This window comes from Neolamprologus multifasciatus, chromosome 3 (assembly GCF_963576455.1).
Source record: "Neolamprologus multifasciatus chromosome 3, fNeoMul1.2, whole genome shotgun sequence".
NCBI classification, from domain to species: Eukaryota; Metazoa; Chordata; class Actinopteri; order Cichliformes; family Cichlidae; genus Neolamprologus; species Neolamprologus multifasciatus.
In genome coordinates this window covers 3,476,605-3,494,510 of record NC_140441.1, presented here as the reverse complement: position 1 = coordinate 3,494,510, position 17,906 = coordinate 3,476,605, and the positions used below count along the sequence as shown (strand labels likewise).

The window sequence follows — 17,906 nt, the reverse complement described above, 5'->3', positions numbered from 1 at the left end:
AGAATCCAGAGATTTGAAAGTTGCTGCTTTGGATTGTTAGTTTGATGTGAATCAGAATCCAGTGTTTGATGGAAATCTCCTCCTGCTGCACTTCAACACATTAAAGAGAGAGAGATGAAAGAAAAGCTGATGATGAGAGCAGAGAGAGGAAGGTGTACTTACCGTGCAGGAGGATCACAAACACCACAAACATCTTCATGTTCCTGTCAAACTCAGAGACTCTTTAAAAGCCCTTCAGGACATCAGCTCACAGCAGCTTCACTTTCCTCTGCTGATCATCTACTGACACTCTCACACTCTCACACTGTCACAGCTCAGAGTTCAGCTTCACACTTTGTTAAACCACATCTGTGGAATGAAGTCCGGCCGGCCACAGATCACTTCTGAGGAAAGAGGAGGACGTCGGCTTTCCTCGTAGTTTCACGCCTACAATGATACAGATGTGACCCTCAGCAGCTGGATTTCCTCTCCATAGATGTGTTTCCATGCAGATCATGGACATACAGCAGCTGCAGGATGAAGAGTGTGAAAGAACTTCTTCCACTACAGTATTCATTACAGCACTGTGGCACTCCACAAACCCTCACACTGTCTCAATCCCTGTTTACAGTTTGACTGAGAGAAGGCCTGAAGCTCAGCCAATCACAGCACAGGAAGTGATCAGCTGACAGTGATTTGAAGCTTTCAGGGTGAGGCTGCTTCATGCAGGTGTGAAACTATGAGGAAGCTGAACGCCTCCTCTTTCCTCAGAAGTGATCTGTGGCAGTCTGCCATCATGTTTGGCTGCACACACTGAATGTGACTCATTGTTGGGGTGTAGCTCAGGTGGTGGAGCAGGTCCTCTGCTATTTGGAAGGCTGGTGGTTCAGTCTCTGCAGTGTGCATCCCAAATATCTTTGAGCCAGACACTAACTCCAAGTTGCTCTGTGATGCATCACAGTGTGGATGTCAGAGGGAAAAGTGCTTGGATTAATGAGTGACGTTGTTTAAAGTGCTTTGAGTATAGAAACGCCTATAAGAAACAGTTTATTTATGAAAACTGATTGATAGAGAAAACTTTGATTCAAGGAGAAAAACAGAGAACTGTCATTTAAAGAGACTCAAGAAAAAAAACTTGTGTGACAGAAAGAAATCGTCTAAGATGTTTTTCTCTTTTCCAGTTTCACATTCAAAGAATTTCTTTCTATGATTAAGAATTTATTCTAAAATATTTTCATTTTAATAAAATATTGTTTAAGTTTGCGGAAGAATCCCTTCATCTCAAAGCTCCACGTATAAATAAGACTTTTTTTTTGCTGCTGCCACAAAGATGTGAGCACTGAAACATTCAGCTTTGTTCTTGTACATTATTAAACTTCAGACTGATGCAGAGGCTGAAGTGTTTTGTGTTTCTTTCATTCTGCTGCTCTGGATGTTGACTCCACTGAACTTCTCTCACAGTACTGATGATGATGATGATGAAGATGTGCTGCCACCTGCTGGCAGGACATCAGTCTGTCACTCTGTAAAGCTGATCATCTCCTCCCAGGTAATCATCCAAACCCAGAGAAAGATGAATGTAAACATGTAACCTGTTTATATGAACTGAATTAGACAATTCATTCCTTCATAAAACAAATAAAAGCCTGCGTGATTTAATCACCGATTAGGCAGAAATATCTCTGTAAACACGAGCATGAACACGGAGCTGCAGAGAGACAGGAAGAGGGGAAAGCTGCGACCCTGGTGTGGTCAGAGGGGTCACGGGTGTTTAGATGTCATCTAAGGAAAGATTTAATATTTCAATAATATAAATTACACAAGTTTGAAAAATCCACACAGACAACAGAGATGGTTTCAATGATATAAATACTTTATCTAAAAACAAACAACACACAAAAAGACTGCAGCACCATGTTGGCCACAAATCAGCATTAAATCAGAGAAAGTAAAGAGGCTGGATGGAGCAGTAACTCAGCAGGAACACAAAACACTTCAGCTTCACACTCGGAGCAAAAGACATGAAGTTTAACAGAGACGGTTGATAACCAACTATGTTTCCTCCAGACGGGTTTTTAGGTTTTCTCAAGGCAGCAGAGACAAAGACAGACTTTTCTGATATGTTCATGTTCTGCAAACACAACATGACTCAAATGTCTTCAGCTGAAACACAGAAGAGTGGCATTCACAAACGTGTTTGCAGGCTGACTTTAATGTGTTTCTGCACATGCTTGTCCTCTGGTCATGTGATCATGTGGTTTGTAGGAACGCTCCTCTTCCTCAGAGGATCCACCTGTGCTTCCTCTCCTCTCTCCTCCACCTGTTACAGTGAGGGAACGTCCTCCATGATGGAGGAGCTGCTGGAAAGTGCTGAGAGTTTCCTCCAGAGTGAGACCTCTGTCACAGTTCAGAGGATCTACGGCAGCAGAGACCTTCATGGACACTAAAAGTCTCAAACACACAACAACAACATCACACTGACTCCACTCTGACATCACTGATCAATAATCAAAGAACACACAGATCAAACTGATTGATCAGCCATCAGAGGAGTCGGATCAATGGAGCTGCTTCTGTTCCTGATGTCCCCTGTTTGATCCTGGACCTGAACTCTCCCTGCAGAGGAGACACAACACAGTCAGACACACAAAACTCGCTTCCTTCCTCAGACATAATCGGTGAAAACTGGTCCAGTGAGGTCCTGCAGAGAGTTTTCAATAACACAGGAGATGTGCTAACTCCAGAGTTCAGATGACAGTGAGCTGGGTTGAGCCACAGACTGAGGAGCAGAGCACAGAAGCACTATTGACCATCATCCTGCTGGTCTGTGCACACTTAATCTACTCCATCACTGTGTCATTCTCCTTATTCAACAGTCTTTGTTTGGTTATAGTTCATAGTTTTGATGCATGATTCATAGAGTTATGATGTCTTTGTGTTTCCCTGGTGAGTATTAGCAATGAGGAGATGCAACTTTATTTCTGAAACCAACTTTACAACAATTGAAATGTTCAATAAGCATTAAAGTTAGATCCTAAAACAGGACACTTACACTGCATTACTGTTTGTACACAGACTGTGCAGATGTTTGAATTCTGATTTATATTTCCTCTTTACTCTCAAACCTTTGAACAGCAGTGAATCTGCAGCTGAGACAACAACAACTCAAGCTGTTTGTTGCAGATTATTTTCACAGTTATGGTTTAAAATCATTTTGAAGTGTCACATTTTCACTGGTTCTTTTATTTCAAGTGTGTTTTAAGAGCATTACAGATCCTGTGCTTGATGTTTTATATTTGCACATTCAGCTGTACTTTACTGAAACCACTGAATGAAGCACAAACTGCGTCGCCTTGTCACAGGAATGTGTGTATTCATTTCAGAATTTTGAAAATGTCCAATTGTTTTTCTGATGTGTTGTAATTTGTTACCAAGTCTCTTTTCCACTGATGGAACTGCAGCTACTAGAACACCTGACACACACAACACCTGATCTTGTTTATTGGGCTGTGGGACAGTAAACCTTAGAAATAATCAACAGCACTGAGAGCGCACCCACTGATGAAATAATGAACTGCAAATAAAATGATTGTGCAATAAATCACAAGTTTAACAGTTTTCTGCAGCATTAGTTGCATTTTAGTGGTATATTTTTATCTTCCTCATAGATTGTTAATCATTGTATCATCATCTGATTGCAGTAGGTGACGCTCATGGGGATCATTTTTTGTTTCACGTGTTGTGTGACAAACTTATCAGTACTTGTCACAGTGTGTATTTGTGTGTGTTTTGATTACTGTAATTCTTGGGTTTTGGTTCTGCTTGTGTCATATTTTTAGTCCTTGGATTTTTGTTTCTGTTATTTTGCCTTTCTAGTGTTCGTTGTCTTGTCACGCTTGTCTCCATGTTCCCTCTGTCTCGTTCTCAGTGTCAAGTCTGCTTCTCTGTGCTATACTTCCTGTTTTTACATTAACAGCCTCACTTACTCTATCCTGCTTTGCTTTCTTTGTCTTGTTAGGTCTGATTTGTCCCAGCTGTGTTACCAACTGTTCCCCGTCCTCTCATTGTCGTGTCCGTGTATTTAGGTCCAGTGTTTTTCTCTGTCAGTTGTCACAGTGTGCCCTCACCATGCTGTGTTTCTCATCCATACTTAGTAACATTCTGCTTCTCTGTCCCTGGTTTTGTTTTCTAGTTTGAGTTATATTTCATTTCATGTTCAAGCATTTTTTTTTCTCCAGCAATGAAGCTGCTGCAAGATCGAGAGAAGAAGCGGGAGCTTCTAACGTCAGATCATCATACTGAAACATACCAGCACTAAAGCCCCTCCCTCACTACTCAAATACTCACTCATGAACATCTGTCGTAATTACTCCGTAAATGCTAATTTTTCTATGGTTGTATTTCTTTCTTTAATTATTCTGAACTCGTAATAATCATTTAACGGTGCATTAACTTACATATCAGAGCAAAGACACAAACAAACCTGTGACTGTGAGCAGCACTGTTTTCTTCCTCCAGATGTCCCCACTGATGACCACACAGCTGTACTCTCCACTGTCTCTCTCTGTGGGCTGTTTCAGGGTCAGACTGAGGTCTCCAGTTTCCAGCAGGTCTTCATTCACTCTTGTTCGGTCTCTGTAAACCTGGTGCTGTTTGTCAGGCTGGTCAGATCCACTCTGACACATGTGAACCATCATGTATTCTGGTTTATATCGTTCCCACTTCACTGTGGCCTTTTCAGGAAGCTCAGCTGTGGTTTGGAAAGGCAGCTTTACAGACTCCACCCCCTCCTCCACGTCTACCTGACAGTCTGAGGGGATGACAAAGACAACATGAGCTCTACAGAAAGCAGCAGACGGTTTCTGAAGAACAGAAGCAAATCTAAGAAAAAAATAAAAGAGGCAGAAATCTTTTTAATTCAACTCAAATCCAGTCTTTAAAAGAAGGACTGTGTCCAAACTGGAGCTCATTTAACATGAGTGAAACTAACCGCTATTCTTCTACAAATGATCACACACCTGATTTATAATAACTTTAAGGAGTTTTGGAAATAAATTGAAAACACAAAGTTGACCTTGTTCCATCTCAGCTACATCTGTTGATCAGATGACAGAACTTTCTCCTGACCATCGGAGATTTGCCAGAAAAAATCCACAGGAAAGAAACATTGCTAAGAGAAAATATTGTGGTGTGAGAAGACGGTTTGGCTGTGGTCACCCTTAAATGTTTCACATCATCAAAAAAATGTAATATATTAAACAGTAAATACGAAATGTACTTTAAATTATGATTTTATTTATTAAGGGAAATGTTATCCAAACCTACCTAACGTGGACAACATTTCCCCCAAACATAATCAAGCGTTTGTGATAACTGGCGATGAGTCATTTAAAGCACTGTGGATGATTTTTGCTCTACTTTGCATTATTGTTGTAATTCAGCCACATTGGATGGTTTTCCAGCATGAGCGTTTTCAATATCATATCAACAATCTTAACATGATCTGAGCCTGGATTCAACTACAGGATCCAAAACCTCCATTTTGGTCCTTCTGAGTCACTCAAAGGTGGACTTGCTGGTGTGTTCAGGATCATTGTAATCATGAGTTTCAGAGTAGGTACTGATGGTTGAACATCCTCCTTCTGATTTTCTGGTAGAGACCAGAGTTCATTATTCCATCAAATGCAGCAATGAAGCACGAAGCAGCCCAGACTATCACACTACCATCACCATGTCTGACTGCTGCTGTGTCTCTTTATTAAATGCTGTTAGATTGATGCAGATGTAACAGGACTCAAACCTTACAAAAAGTTCAGCTTTGGTCTGACTGGTGTATTCCTGTACAGATTATTCCACTACAAGTTTTGGAAATCATCAAGAGGTTTTCTGGAAAATGTGAGACGTGCCTTTTTCTTTGTGCTCACCTGGTTTTCACCTGGGAAAAATGCTATGTAGGCCATTTTTGATCTGTGTCTTTCTGATGCTGGGGTCATGAACTCTGACTCTAGCCTACAGTTCTTTGGAGTTTGGGGGTCGTTTGTGACCTGAATGAGCTATTGAGCTCTTGGGGTCATTTTGGCCCACTCATTGGAAAGCTCCATGGTTTCTCTATTTGTGGACAATGGCTCTCACTGCGGTTTGTGGTAAATAGTGACATGATGTGTTGCTTTTGAGGTCTGTTAGCTTGCTTCACTTTTTCAGAAAATGTCTATTTAGGTGACTTCTTGATTCTGGCAATAATCTGGCCAGACCAGAGTGTGGATAGTGAAGGTGCTTTCTGAAAAATGTTTTTACACAGGCTCAGGCAGGTTTGGATATGTTTTCCCTTAATAAATGAAATCAAGATTTAAAAACTGCACTTAGTATTCAGTCTGGTTAATTTTGTATAATATTATAAACTGATTATCTGAAATAAGTGCGACAAACATTCAGTAAGGAAAAACAAATAAGAAGACGGATCAGTGGTTTTTTTCACAGCACAGTAACTAAAAGTTTCAGGTCTCAAATTGTCTCAACAAAAAAAGTGTTAAAGATTTTTGTAAGATATTTTTTAGCATACATTTTTGAGGTAGCATTTTAAAATGGTACCATCAGCCAGAATTACATTATTATACTACTAGTATTTGTGAATGTGAGTGTGAATGGTTGTCTCTCTGTGTGTGTTAGGCGACCTGTCTTCTCTCCCTATGGTAGCTGGGATAGGCTCCAACTGGATGGATGGACGGATACTACTGTCAGGAAACAGAAAATGAGATGATTCACACCTCTGACCTTTGACCTGTGTCTACAGCACTGACCTCTGACTTTCAGCTGCACTTCCTTCTTCCTTCTAGACAGTGCAGGTGTAGACTTGTGTGTCTCTCTCTGTGGGGTATTTCAGGGTCAGACTGAGGTCTCCAGTTTTCAGCAGGTCTTCATTCATCTTCGTTCGGCCTCTGTAATCCTGGTCCTGTTCTTCAGGCTGGTCAGAGCCGTTCTCATACACGTGGACCTTTCCGTACTTTTCCTTCCACTCCACTTTAATGTCTTCAGGCAGGTTTCCTGTGGTTTTAAAAGGCAGCTTGACAGACTCCACCCCTGAATCCACCTCCAGTTTGGCGACTGAGAAGACAACAAAGCACAAGCTAATAACTTAAACATGACAACAGTTCAAGATGTTTTAAAGACGTTTCATTCTCAACTTCAGAGGTATTGAAAACTCTGTATTAGGGGTGGGCGATAGAAACGATATAAATTTGGCCAACGATAGAGATTTTGACTATATCGCTCTATCGCGATAGCGCATGTTGATGATGTCATCAAGCTGCGCCTGTTTTGGTCGGAAGCATTGCAGCGGCTACAACCATTATCATCTGCAAATTATGGTGGGCGACAGTCACAGCAAAGAGATGAAGCACTTTTGAAATATGGGGAAAGCCAAAAACTGCGTTTCCTCCACTTCTGTAACATTGATTCATTAATGTTGAATTCTCTCACAGCTGCTCTGTTCCCATGTTGTTGCAGTCTATTAATGACTAACATCGTATTGTGGATGAATAATCTCAGTTGTTCTCCTGACTGAAGTTTGTCCCGTGTATAGCATCCTGCTATGTGATTGCATTTGTCCCTGACCACCAGAATCCCTCACGCTAACTTTTATCGAGTTGAAGAAAAGTTGGCGTTCATCCTCCAGCTTCACTGTGCTAATGTTATGCTAACATAGCTGTGTCGCTAGCAATCACGTAGCACAACATGTTTAGGTGGAAACTAGCGAGCTAACTTCCTGCTAACTTCTAACTCCGTTAAATTTAATAAATTCTGTTTTCATGGATGTTAAACTTAATTGTTACACCTGATAAAGCAGCAACGCTGATGATTTTATTAAAGATTAAAGAATTTAGACCGTTTTTAACTCAGTGTTTGTTTGACTTTGGGACCTGAATCTGACGGAGTTTAGGACCCAGATTACTCCGTGAAGCTCCTCACTACGGCAGCCGTAATGCTCTGACAATCCATCAAGCAGTGCGGCTTACCAAAGTTGTACTAAAACATTTTTTAACAGATTTCTGCAGCCAAAATCGGTTCGAGGTCAGTAATCACAACCAGAATTCATACATAAGGCACACTCTCGATTTTTGAGAACATTAAAGGATTTTAAGCCTTATAGTGTGGAAAATACGTTATACAGAAGAAAAGAATATATCGTGATATATATCGTTACCGCAGATGCTTAAAATTATATCGCGATATGAATTTTAGGCCATATTGCCCAGCCCTACTCTGTATTATAAGTATCCCACTAACATTTGTTGTGTTTAAATTTGCATAAAACATGTTTAGTTTTTATTCTTCCAGCTGCAGCACTGATGGTGTTTACTGGTCTGAGAGCAGGAACAGAAGAAACACATAAACAAAAACGCCAAGAAGCTATTAGAAACTTTAGACTCTCTCTGAGCACAGAGCTGTGTGAGATCTTCCAGGAATGATGACGTTATTTTCCTGAGAAAAAAGCAGCTCCTGCTTCATAGAGACTTAAGCCCCTCCCCCAGTACCCAGATACGCACTCCCGGACTTCTCTTTGATTGCATTATTAATTATGTTAAGTTATTGTTGCTGTGGTTGACTTTCTTTTTATAATTTGTCTACAGCTGAACAGGTAATAACAACATTATACTTACATATCAGAGCAAAGACACAAACAAACCTGTGACTGTGAGCAGCACTGTTTTCTTCCTCCAGATGTCCCCACTGATGACCACACAGCTGTACTCTCCACTGTCTCTCTCTGTGGGCTGTTTCAGGGTCAGACTGAGGTCTCCAGTTTCCAGCAGGTCTTCATTCACTCTTGTTCGGTCTCTGTAAACCTGGTGCTGTTTGTCAGGCTGGTCAGATCCACTCTGACACATGTGAACCATCATGTATTCTGGTTTATATTGTTCCCACTTCACTGTGGCCTTTTCAGGAAGCGCAGCTGTGGTTTGGAAAGGCAGCTTTACAGATTCCACCCCCTCCTCTACGTCTACCTGACAGTCTGAGAGGATGACAAAGATAACAAACACAGCATGAACCCTTTTGACCTTGCGCTGCTCTGCACAGTTTCACAGTTGTAGAGAAAGCTGAAGAACAATGTTGCAGTCCTAGCAGGAGTTCCTGTGACTCTGACCTCGTGTGTGTCTCTCCTGCCTTAGATGCCACCTTTTTTGTGTTCATCTGACTTTAATCAAATGTTAAGAGTACTTAAGGTGAAAGAACGGTGAGCTCTAGTGACAGAGAATCTTGTTGGTTTTGCAGCTTGTGTGCATGTGCTGTGGCAGTGCTTTGGACCTTTTGGGGGAACATAACAAGTGACATATTTTGTTTTTGATTATTTTTCTTGTAGGTGTCTGACATAGTGTTACTTAACTGGAAAATACAATTTCCCATTTTAGCCCAGCAAGGGTCCAGCTGAGTTTAAGTTCTTCCTTCACACTTTTGTTGCTTTGTCTTTTTTATTTTTGGGTACTCTGGTTAATTCTGTGTTGGGTGTAAGCAATCCAGGGCTCTGGTCAATGAGGCTTTTGCCTGAGTAAGTTTGTATTTGTTGTTTAATGTGTATGCCACAACAGGTTAGTTGGTAAGTTCTGTTCTGTTCAGTATTAAGCTGTTTAATTGTTGGCAAGCCTGTGACTGAGTTGTCAGAGGGCTGTGGTGATGTTTTAATTAGGGCTTTCAAGGCAGCTGCAGCCTGCTAGCTCTACTCAAGTTTGTCTCCATTTATGTATTTACTAACCCCTCTCTGACTGATCATTTCAATTCAGTTTTATTATTACAGCACAAATTCACAACAGCAGTTGCTTTAAAGAACTTCATGCTGTAAGGTGGGGAGGCTAAAATACTGGGAACAACAGGAAGTAATACCTCTATTTTAAAGCAAGAGACCACCAAACAAATCGACCTGAGGAGCAGCTTCTGTCGTCAAAATGAGAGTTTAAAGTCAAAATACTATAACGTCATTTTGTCTGAATTTGGAAGCATGTAATTGAAGTTCATCCAGGCCTCGTTGTGCATTCAATCAGTGGCAGTGCTAGCCTGTTTGGTGCCCTGGGTGAACATCCCCTCTGGCGCCAACTGACAATGACTCATTAACATTGTGCTGAACACAGTCTAACAGATTCAGTAAGCTACACCAGTGTCTACTGTTTACTATCATAGCCAAGTGGCTAACAAACGTAAACAGAGGTTGTCACAATCCCACTATGTTATTTTGTTGCATCTCTGTTGTGGTCAGTGCGATCCTCTATGCTGTTGCATGCTGGGGCAGCAGGTTGAGGGTCACAGATGCCAACAGACTAAATCAACTGATCCACAAGGCCAGTAATGTTGTGGGGATGTAGCTGGACTCCGTTAGGGTGGTGTCTGAGAGGTGGATGTTGTCCAAGATAAAGACAATGTTGGATAACACCTCCCAACCACTCCATGACGTGCTGGTCAGTCACAGGAGCACGTTCAGTGAGAGACTGAGATTGCCAAAGACTACACTGAACGACACAGGAAATCATTCCTGCCTGTGGCTCCCTGTACAACTCATCCATCTAACACACTGTTTACTGCAACAGCTACACCCTTTTTGCACATGTTCTTCCTTTTTCAGCTATTTATTAATAAGTGGATTTTTTGTATATAATGTACAACTCCTCTATCTAACACACTGTAAACACTGCAATAGTCACACCCTGTTTGCACACGATCTTTTCAACTCTGTTAATCCTTGATATTTATAATTGAGTGATCTGTACATATTAGTGCTGTTTCTTAAATGTGTAACATAATGTATTGTTTGGAGTTTAGTCTGTTACTGTTACTATTTTTACCATTTCGTCTTAGAGCAACTGTAACGCACATAATTTCCTTAGGGATTAATAAAGTATTCTGATTGTTTCAGGATGACCTGCCACCATCCAATCACACATCTGCTTACCTGTATCTTTTGCTCGTTTCTCCTCCTCTTCTTTTCTCTTTTTTCTAAACTGAAGACATGATGGTTTTGAACTTTTCTTGTCCATCTTCCATTGGTTTTAATTTTGCACTCCAGTATGAACACAAGTCCCCCAACCCGAGGATCACCACAACATGATCTAACACACCTACACCTTAGTTCACAGATTCACTTTGTCTAATTTCTGGGATTTCACACAACCCAGGATTCAAATCATGAATACATAATGGGCTTGGATTTACAACATTATAAATGAAATGTGCTCTATCTGGAAGCAGCCGGCCCCTCCCCTTTCAACGGCTTGTGTGAGACTTTAAATCATCAAACTGTAAATTATATATATATTATATATTATATTATTATATATTATTCTATTATATTTTTTACTCTTAAATATATATTGTTTGTTTACTTGCACTGCTGTAACTGGAGCCTCGTCGTCTCTCTATATACTGGACTGTCTGTAGCGGAGATGACAATAAAGTTTACTTTGACTTCAGCAGCAGGCGCACCGAGGGCTCTCGTGCTCACTTTTCGCGTACAGAATTTTGAAAAAACATCGGTGCAAATTATAAGTCTGTATCATGATGTCTGGTGTTTTCGTGTTTGTTGTTTTGTTTTTATTTTGTTTTATTTTGCGCGTTGGTTATTAGACGCTGCTCCAGCCGGTCAGAAAATCCCCCGCCGCCCCGCCCTCTCCTCCCTGTGCCGCAAGCAGCAGGCGCACCTCGCAAACGGAGGGCGCCCTTACTCCCAGCAAATGGGCGATAGAAAACCAATGGGTGCCTGTGACATTCCCAATATGCGCTGGCTGATGTCGGGGCAGCATGAGTAGGCTACGAGCAACTTTTTTTTTTGCCAATGCCGTGATGCCGCCCCCACCACGATGCTGCCCTGGGGAACCGCTATGTCGCTCATATAACAGCAAAACCGCTACTGCATCCAATCACTGATTTCTGTCATCATTTACTTATAAAAGTCTTAGTAAAACCTTGTAGAGCATAACTAACAAACATTAACATAACTAACAAACATTAACATAACTAACTTTAACATTAACATAACTAAATAACATAACATAACTAAATAACATAACTAACTAACATAACTAAATAACATAACTAACATAACATAACTAACTAACATTAACATAACTAAATAACATAACTAACATAACTAACTAACATTAACATAACTAACTAACATAACATAACTAACTAACATTAACATAACTAAATAACATAACTAACATACATAACTAAATAACATAACATAACTAAATAACATAACTAACATAACTAAATAACATAACATAACTAACATTAAAATAACTAAATAACATAACTAACTAAATAACATAACATAACTAAACAACATAACTAACTAACATTAACATAACTAAATAACATAACTAACATAACATAACTAAATAATATAACATAACATAACTAACTAACATTAACATAACTAAATAACATAACTAACTAACTAACATAACTAAATAACATAACATAACTAAATAACATAACATACCTAAATAACATAACTAACTAACATTAACATAACTAAATAACATAACATAACTAAATAACATAACATAACTAACATAACATAACTAACTAACATTAACATAACTAAATAACATAACTAAATAACATAACATACCTAAATAACATAGCATAACTAACATAACATAACTAACTAACATTAACATAACTAAATAACATAACATAACTAAATAACATAACATAACTAAATAACATAAATAAATAACATAACTAAATAACATAACATAAATAAATAACATACCTAAATAACATAACTAACTAACATTAACATAACTAAATAACATAACTAAATAACATAACATAAATAAATAACATACCTAAATAACATAACTAACTAACATTAACATAACTAAATAACATAACATAACTAAATAACATAACTAACTAACATAACTAAATAACATAACATAACTAACTTTAACATTAACATAACTAAATAACATAACATAACTAAATAACATAACTAACTAACATAACTAAATAACATAACTAACATAACATAACTAACTAACATTAACATAACTAAATAACATAACTAACATAACTAACTAACATTAACATAACTAACTAACATAACATAACTAACTAACATTAACATAACTAAATAACATAACTAACATACATAACTAAATAACATAACATAACTAAATAACATAACTAACATAACTAAATAACATAACATAACTAACATTAAAATAACTAAATAACATAACTAACATAACTAAATAACATAACATAACTAACATTAAAATAACTAAATAACATAACTAACTAAATAACATAACATAACTAAACAACATAACTAACTAACATTAACATAACTAAATAACATAACTAACATAACATAACTAAATAATATAACATAACATAACTAACTAACATTAACATAACTAAATAACATAACTAACTAACTAACATAACTAAATAACATAACATAACTAAATAACATAACATACCTAAATAACATAACTAACTAACATTAACATAACTAAATAACATAACATAACTAAATAACATAACATAACTAACATAACATAACTAACTAACATTAACATAACTAAATAACATAACTAAATAACATAACATACCTAAATAACATAGCATAACTAACATAACATAACTAACTAACATTAACATAACTAAATAACATAACATAACTAAATAACATAACATAACTAAATAACATAAATAAATAACATAACTAAATAACATAACATAAATAAATAACATACCTAAATAACATAACTAACTAACATTAACATAACTAAATAACATAACTAAATAACATAACATAAATAAATAACATACCTAAATAACATAACTAACTAACATTAACATAACTAAATAACATAACATAACTAAATAACATAACTAACTAACATAACTAAATAACATAACATAACTAACTTTAACATTAACATAACTATAACATAATTAGTAACTAAATAACATAACTAACTAACATAACTAAATAACATAACATAACTAACTAACATTAACATAACTAAATAACATAACATAACTAAATAACATAACATAACTAAATAACATACCTAAATAACATAACTAACTAACATAACATAACTAAATAACATAACTAACATTAACATAACTAAATAACATAACTAAATAACATAACTAACGTTCATGTGTGAAGGAGAGTGCTCGTACACGAGCACAAATGAGAGCCTATTAAAACTGGCACACATCCTTTAATGCCAATGGTGAGGGTCCCTGAGTTACTTTGCTAATCTATAGATATTAATATTTAAAGAATCACTTTCACTCACACAAAGCAGAGTTATTTAGGGCTATTTTAAAAGTTCATAATCAGTCATTTCACCTTGGCTCCAAACTCAAAGAGACACATTTTACTGGAAACCCTTTTTTCCTTCAGTTAGCTTTTTATTTCTACTGATCACAACTACCGAGAAAGCAAGATTCAAACCTCAGACCTGTATCTACAGCACTGACCTCCGACTTTCAGCTCCACTTGTCTCTTCAGCAGGATGTTTCCCTCCCTGCTGTAGACGGTGCAGGTGTAGGTGTTTGTGTCTCTCTCTGTGGGGTATTTCAGGGTCAGACTGAGGTCTCCAGTTTTCAGCAGGTCTTTGTTCATCTTCGTTCGGTCTCTGTAATCCTGTTCCTGTTTTTCAGGCTGGTCAGAACCGTACTAATATACGTGGACCTTCCCGCATTTTTCCTTCCACTCAATCTTAGCATCTTTAGGCAGTTTAACTAAGGCGTTGCAGGGCAGCTGGACAGACTCCACCCCTGAATGCACCTCCATCTTGTAAACTGAGAGAAACAAAGCACAAGATGATGACAACAGCAGCAGCAGGAGCATTGAGAACATTTTCTTTGATTTGATAAGTTGAAATGTTTCCATTGAAATCCTTTCTGACTGGTTCCAGTCTCAGATATGTCTGAACAGAGACTTTGATCCAATCACTACGAGAGCAGACTGTGTGTTAAAGAACGCAGTAATAATGTCACACGTTCACAGTCACATCTTTACTTGTGTTTGATGCTTCTCCAGCATGTTTAGCTCAGTCACTCTCTCCCTGCACCTTCATCTTACATCATCAGCTGCACTGACGTGTGAAACAGTCCATCCAGCTGTTTCTCCTAAAGAAGGAGGCTGGTGCTGAGTGAGACTCTCACATTTGATGATGAGCAGATGCAGGCAGGAGGACGGAGAGAAAAAGAGACTCTTATTTTTATTCGTGGGTAATTCACCTGAACCACATTTTATAAAAATACTCTTCAACAAGAGAAACAGCTCATGGAGGATGGGACTACACTGTACACTGTTAAAGCTATAATATAAACATGACAACAGTCACCTGTTTAAACTGGTTATTCTTTGACTTTTAACTGCTCAGATCATTTTAAATAAATGTTGACCACCAAACCTTTTTTTCATTCACATTTGCTAACAGCATGAAGTAAATAAGTATGAAATTTGAAGATCATAAGTTCTGGATATGTGTCCTCAGTTATTTCTATCTATTCAGTTTGTGACGATCCACTGTGACCCCTGACCTCTGACAGTGAGCAGCACTTCCTTCTTTATCAGATTCTTTCCCTTATTGCTGTAGACGGTACGGTGCAGGTGTAGGTGTCACTGTCTGTGGGCTGTTTCAGGGTCAGACTGAGGTCTCCAGTTTTCAGCAGGTCTTCATTCATCTTCGTTCGGTCTCTGTAAACCTCGTCCTGTTCTTCAGGTTTGTCAGAGCCGTTCTCATACACGTGGACCTTCCTGTTTTTCATGTCCGTCCACTCCACTTTAGCTTCTTTAGGCAGGCGAACTGTGGTTTTGCAGGGCAGCTGGACAGACTCCACCCCTGAATCCACCTCAATCTGGTAATCTGAGATAAAAACAAAGCACAACACGATGACATCATTAGCAGCTGTGGTGGTCACATGACCTCCCTGTCCCCTCCTTGTCTTCTAGTCTCAGTCAGATTGTGTCTCAGTTTGTTCCTGATGTGTTCCTGACTCGTTCTTTGGTAACTAGTCTGCAGCGTCCTGTAAAGTGCTGCAGACATGTTGGATGAAGAGCAGAAGAACAGTCAGACTGAGCCTCCACAGTCGGCCATGTCTCACACACATCAGCACAGAAACCATGAAGATCTCATGTGTCTGAACATCTGAAGCTCTCCACCACATGACTGAGCACAACTCAAGGAGGAACATTTACTCTCTTCAGCTCTCTGTAGCAGCTGTTTGTAACTGACGCCAACAAGTCAACAAATGACAAATATTAACCACACAAATGCATTATGGGTAGTGTAGTAGGAGACACTCACCTGACATGAAATAGTGACGAAAATGAAATATGAGACCTCCGGAAACAACGAGAACAAGAAGCAGGAGAAGCAGGAGAACCAGGAGGGCTTTTGTCCAGGCTGGAAATGGTTCTGTGGAGAAACATAAAAAATGACCTCTGACCTTTATCTACTAGGGAAGGGATATATGGCAACATTATCAGTCTGACCTAAATTACTGGATCAGATATCAGGGAGAAATACTGGCATCCATCATGAAGCCGAGTCTACATTTATTTGCATTGCTTTCCACTACGTTCAGCTATAAGTATAAAAGTGTCCTGTTACAACGTGTTTTGTTTTAAGTTGTTGAAAATAAACATCATTTTGTCCTGATATTGCACTTGTTTTTTTCATAACCAGTTTTGAAAACTGCATAAACTGCATTTAAATTACTTTTTGAATATTACTTTAAATGTGTAGATTTAAAGTTCTGCTAAATGTTTAAATAAAAGGATCAGTATTGTTGAAAAGTGAAGTATTTTGCATGATTAGTTTTATGTGTTTGTTTGTTAAAACTTGAGTATGAACTTACAAAATGCAGCACGACATAGAAAAACAGTTTTTCTAATGACAAAAGACGGATTCATGTCTGTATCAGCAGATATCCAAATTTCTGATATTGGTATGGGACATAACAAAGTGGCACCATCTGTAGTATCTCCATGTCTGACCTTTGACCTGCAGCACTACTTTGTGTCTCAGGATGTCTTTGTCCCTGTGGATGGTGCAGATGTATCCTCCACCATCTCTCTCTGTGGGGTATTTCAGGGTCAGACTGAGGTCTCCAGTTCTCAGCAGGTCTTCGTTCATCTTCGTGCGAGCACAGTAAAGGTCGTCCTGGTTCTTAAGGTGGTCACTCCTGTTTGGATACACATGGACCATCAAGATTTCTCTGTCAAATCTCGTCCACTCCACTGTGGTGTCCTTGGGCAGGTGAGGTGTTGTTTTGCAGGGCAGGATGACGGAGTCTGAGCCTTCCTCCACCTTCACCTCCACCTGCTGGTCTGCAAATGATAATAAACCACAACCAGAAGCAGAAATGATAGTCGTTCCACTGATCTAGTTTGGGTATGTATGTTCTACCAGTCGTGATCATATACAACAACAATACTTTCCAACAAAAAGCAGCAAAAAGGGCATTTGCTGGGACAAGACATCAGTCACTTTCTATAAAGAGTCTGTCCTGAACGAGGACGATGACATCTGTGCTCATGAAAAGAAGAACAGTTCATGTTTTTTTTGGACGTTTGAATCAAATATTTCTGAGGGATTTCCTTTTTGGTGAACAAAACCTCAAATAAAACTAAACGTTCAGATCTCAACTCATAAAGGACCATGTTTAAAACTGAAGTTTGTCCAGATAAAGTCACAACACTGAACAGATACAGTATCATTAAAGCCAACTGTTACTGTGCACTGTTGGACTGTGGTTTGTACGACTATCAGGACATCTGCTGACCTTTGACCTGCAGCTGTACATCTCCCACTGTAACTTTATTTCTTTCATTGCTGAGTGTGCAGGTGTATCTTCCGCTGTCAGTCAGCTGCAGGTTTCTCAGAGTGAGGCTGAAG

At 38.6% G+C, this 17,906-nt stretch overlaps 1 protein-coding gene and 1 pseudogene across 4 annotated transcripts in view; both read right to left on the bottom strand.

The window, feature by feature from the left end:
* Positions 1-297, bottom strand: part of LOC146521096 (uncharacterized) — a 23,467-nt gene extending 23,170 nt beyond the window's left edge. For all 3 annotated transcript variants that reach the window (XM_085154385.1, XM_085154386.1, XM_085154387.1), the window contains exon 1: positions 163-297. In XM_085154385.1, coding sequence (XP_085010511.1) covers positions 163-199 — 37 coding nt within the window. In that variant the 5' untranslated portion in view covers positions 200-297. The remainder of the gene's footprint in view (positions 1-162) is intronic.
* LOC146521095 (uncharacterized) lies at positions 158-17,906 on the bottom strand (annotated as a pseudogene). The gene is made up of 8 exons (XR_014873197.1): positions 17,794-17,906; positions 17,006-17,338; positions 16,314-16,424; positions 15,547-15,872; positions 14,476-14,799; positions 8,663-8,989; positions 4,463-4,789; positions 158-2,595 (listed from the first exon to the last, which is right to left on the bottom strand). The product of XR_014873197.1 is annotated as an uncharacterized LOC146521095 (transcript).